At 29.5% G+C, this 1,404-nt stretch overlaps 1 protein-coding gene across 1 annotated transcript; it reads right to left on the bottom strand.

The window, feature by feature from the left end:
- Positions 1–274: 274 nt before the first annotated feature.
- On the bottom strand, positions 275–1,150 carry LOC129946206 (small VCP/p97-interacting protein). Its single transcript, XM_056056300.1, has 3 exons — positions 953–1,150; positions 701–868; positions 275–631 (listed from the first exon to the last, which is right to left on the bottom strand). Exons 1-3 carry the CDS (start codon positions 1,007–1,009, stop codon positions 617–619), a joined length of 240 nt encoding a protein of 79 aa, XP_055912275.1. The 5' UTR covers positions 1,010–1,150; the 3' UTR covers positions 275–616.
- Positions 1,151–1,404: the final 254 nt, after the last annotated feature.

Raw genomic sequence — 1,404 nt, 5'->3', positions numbered from 1 at the left:
CTAAAATTTTGTATTGTTTTGGGAAAAGTACTTTTTTTTATTTTCATTGCTAGTTCCAATTTCGAATTTAAAATTTGATTTTAGCTTTCAGCTTTTGTTTTCAATTTCTTATAAAAGATTCTTAAAACGACATCAATCTGGAATCCAGAGCAAAGAAGTTGAGTATTTGGGTCTTGAAATAGTAACATCCTCTTGGGTTTCACTCAAAAAGGAGTTTTCAAAGAAAATAAAAGATGTTGAAATCTTCAATCTTGAGATAGTAACAAATTGCAAATTATTAAGAACAAGAATAAAATTTTTATTTAAATTTTTTAAAAATTAACAAATAATATAACAAATACAATAGTAATAACGGTAATAATACCTACAAAACGACGTATAACAAAGCGTAGTATAAAAATTACTAGAAAAGTCGAAACAACTTTGGATTGCCCAATTGGCTTGTTTTTTTTGTTGGGCTTTTTAGGTATAAAAATAGATTAAGAGGATTACCCTTAAAAACTCGATTATGTTAGTCGCACAAACAAATGTTTGTTTGGATTAGTTTTTTATTTATTTGGTGTGATATACTTTAGCTGTGATGATGATGTGATATAGAGTTGGCTATAATCCTAGTTTAATCTTGCTGCCACTAAATACAAAACAAAAACATTGATTAAATTAAGATAAGCAAAAGATGATGTTATCGATGATGTGTCACCTTCAAGACAGGAGCACCACCTTGTTTAGCGGCTTCCCTTTCGCGTCGTTCCAGCTCCTCGGCACGTTCTTTTTGTCTTCGGAATTTTTCCGGATCTTTTATACCTCGCTGTTCGTTTTCTTGTCGACGTTTTTCAGCAGCTTCTTCTTGAAGTCTTCTTCGGGTTTCCTAAAAGAACAAAAAGAAAACATAATAAATCATTTGAATTTTGTTTACTCATTATGTTGTGTATTTTTTGGACGAAACTCATACAACTGATGGCATTAATTCCGATTCTTCGGAGCTATCTTTACAGCAAGCGCAACCCATGGTGAATAAGAAAAACAGTCTTTTAGTTAGTTTTGTGCTTTAATTTATATAAATTATTGTTTAAAAAATTAAATTGAAATGCAAATTTTTGTACGGATTCACTTTGCTATTCTTTCACTTTGATTTTGCTAAAAACAAATTTAATTGACAGTTTGTCATTACGGTGCTCTTACGTGCGAGATAAATGAAATATTAGAGAAGTTAGACCCAATGTTCATTAAACATTTTTTAAGAGGTAAGTTTAAACTAACATTACAAACATTTTTGTAAGAAGTAAAAAAGCAATAAACAATGAATTAGCAAAACTAGAATTCTAGTGAAGTAATGTACTTTTGTTGAAGTGGCAGATTCTAGTTATTGAAAAATTATATTTTTTGTCAGTTTCGATGTAAATA

Source organism: Eupeodes corollae, chromosome 2 (assembly GCF_945859685.1).
Source record: "Eupeodes corollae chromosome 2, idEupCoro1.1, whole genome shotgun sequence".
NCBI lineage: Eukaryota > Metazoa > Arthropoda > Insecta > Diptera > Syrphidae > Eupeodes > Eupeodes corollae.
The sequence above is the reverse complement of the archived record's forward strand: the minus strand, read 5'-3'. Positions and strand labels throughout refer to the sequence as shown.

Coding starts and splice junctions, on each gene's coding strand:
- LOC129946206 (XM_056056300.1), bottom strand. CDS start 1,009: ATGGGTTGCGCTTGCTGTAAAGATAGCTCCGAAGAATCGGAATTAATG. Junction 869..952: donor CGGAATTAATGCCATCAGTT/GTATGAGTTTCG, acceptor TTGTTCTTTTAG/GAAACCCGAAGAAGACTTCA.